This window comes from Hippocampus comes, unplaced genomic scaffold (assembly GCF_001891065.2).
Source record: "Hippocampus comes isolate QL1 unplaced genomic scaffold, H_comes_QL1_v1.1 scaffold301, whole genome shotgun sequence".
Classification (NCBI taxonomy): Eukaryota; Metazoa; Chordata; class Actinopteri; order Syngnathiformes; family Syngnathidae; genus Hippocampus; species Hippocampus comes.
This window is the reverse complement of record NW_017805928.1, coordinates 220,459-221,985: the sequence shown is the minus strand read 5'-3', so window position 1 is coordinate 221,985 and position 1,527 is coordinate 220,459. Positions and strand designations below refer to the sequence as shown.

The window sequence follows — 1,527 nt, the reverse complement described above, 5'->3', positions numbered from 1 at the left end:
CGTCGTCATTGGGAGGCGGGGGCTATGCGTCAATGGACGCTTTTAGACGTCAAAGGGTTCGAATGTGTTCACGGCCGTCAATCGTTTTGCCATCCATCGCGTTGGCGTGTACCGACCTTGGCTTCGTTCCGGTGCAGCTTCTCCTCCACGCTGAGCGCGGTGGGCGAGTCCGGCGGAGCCGTCTGAAAGATGAGCGCAGCGGCAGACGGCGTGACGTGACGTGACGTGACGTGACGTGACGTGACGTCATGCGACGGCGGCGGCGCCCACCCGGTCGCCCTGAACCAGCAGAGCCTTGAGGCGCGCGATCTCCGCCCGCAGTTCTCGGATCAGCCTGACGTTGGCGTCCTCGTTGACGGTGGGCTTGTTGATGATGTTCTTGGCCCGGTTGGCGTAGCGCAGCGTGCTGAGCGTCTCGCCGTAGTTGACGTCTTTTAAAAAAAAAACGGGCTGGTCTGACTTTGGGCGCGCCGCTCGCTCTTCGTCGTTGCGCTTTTGCCGTTCCGGTCTCGGGAGACGGCCCGCGCGGCGGATTCTGACCCAGGGCGGAGATGACGTTGCCGAGCGTGACGAGCGACTTGTTGATGTTGGGCGGGGACTTGAGGCGAACGCCGGCGGCGCCGGCGGCGCCGGTGGCGTCGGCGCGCTCGCTGCCGGCCAGATCCACCAAGTGGATCTTGCTCAGCGTCTCGCTGGGCATCTCCGCGTCAAACTTGGCCTGGACAAAAAAATCGATTCGGGCGGCGGCGCGCGCGCACACGCGCTGTAAAAAACGGAGCGTTTTCATTGATTTCTCCCACTCCCCACTCCTTCGCTTCCAAAGACGGTTTGAAACGTATTTTCGGAGACGGTCCAGAATTGGCTGCTCCTGAATGAGTTTTTAAGAATCCAATTGTGCGGTCAAAAAGGTCCACGGGCCCCCTCCCCCCCCCCCCTCCACCGCTGTCACACATGGAGGACATTTGCGGCAGGGACGTGCGGCCAGGGGAGGCAGAGCCTCACCTCAGATTGCGCAATCACGGCCAGGGGAGGCAGGGGAGTTAGAGCCTCACCTCTGATTGCGCAATCACGGCCAGGGGAGGCAGAGCCTCACCTCTGATTGCACAATCTCACCGCACGCCACTGATTTGCGGGCACCTGCGTGAAGTTGACCGTGAAGATGGCGTGCGAGCGGCTGCTGATGTGGTTCATGCCGGTGCTGGCGGTGGTGCGCTTGACGTTTCCCGCCTCCATCAGCTCCTCCACGTCGCCGTAGTTCCGCACCAGATGCTTGGACAGACCTGGAGAGACACGATGGGACGAATCCGCCCGTCGCCGCGGCGCTCAGATCGGTCGTTCCGCGCTGGAGGATAAAATCTGACCTTGGACGTAGGGTCCGTCCTTGGGGTGCTCCCGGACCCTCAGGTTGGACGTCTGAGCCGACTTCCTCCTCAGGAGATCGCGCACGCGCTCGTTGTAGATCTCCAGGTAGCTGGGACGAGGGATGATGGATGAGCGGCGGGTCTGCCGCACGAGGGGTGGGGGAGG

At 62.5% G+C, this 1,527-nt stretch overlaps 2 protein-coding genes across 2 annotated transcripts in view; one reads left to right on the top strand and one right to left on the bottom strand.

Moving 5' to 3' along the window:
- Nucleotides 1–1,527, bottom strand: part of kif16ba (kinesin family member 16Ba) — a 16,024-nt gene that overhangs the window by 13,149 nt on the left and 1,348 nt on the right. The window contains exons 6-9 of the mRNA XM_019889683.1: nt 1,362–1,471; nt 1,138–1,280; nt 526–718; nt 271–479 (exon numbers count right to left, since the gene is read on the bottom strand). Coding sequence (XP_019745242.1) covers nt 271–479; nt 526–718; nt 1,138–1,280; nt 1,362–1,471 — 655 coding nt within the window. The remainder of the gene's footprint in view (nt 1–270; nt 480–525; nt 719–1,137; nt 1,281–1,361; nt 1,472–1,527) is intronic.
- The window catches only part of snrpb2 (small nuclear ribonucleoprotein polypeptide B2), a 4,623-nt gene continuing 4,128 nt past the window's right edge, over nt 1,033–1,527 (top strand). Inside the window, exon 1 of the mRNA XM_019889680.1 lies at nt 1,033–1,039. The gene's annotated coding sequence lies outside the window, so the exon portion shown is untranslated. The remainder of the gene's footprint in view (nt 1,040–1,527) is intronic.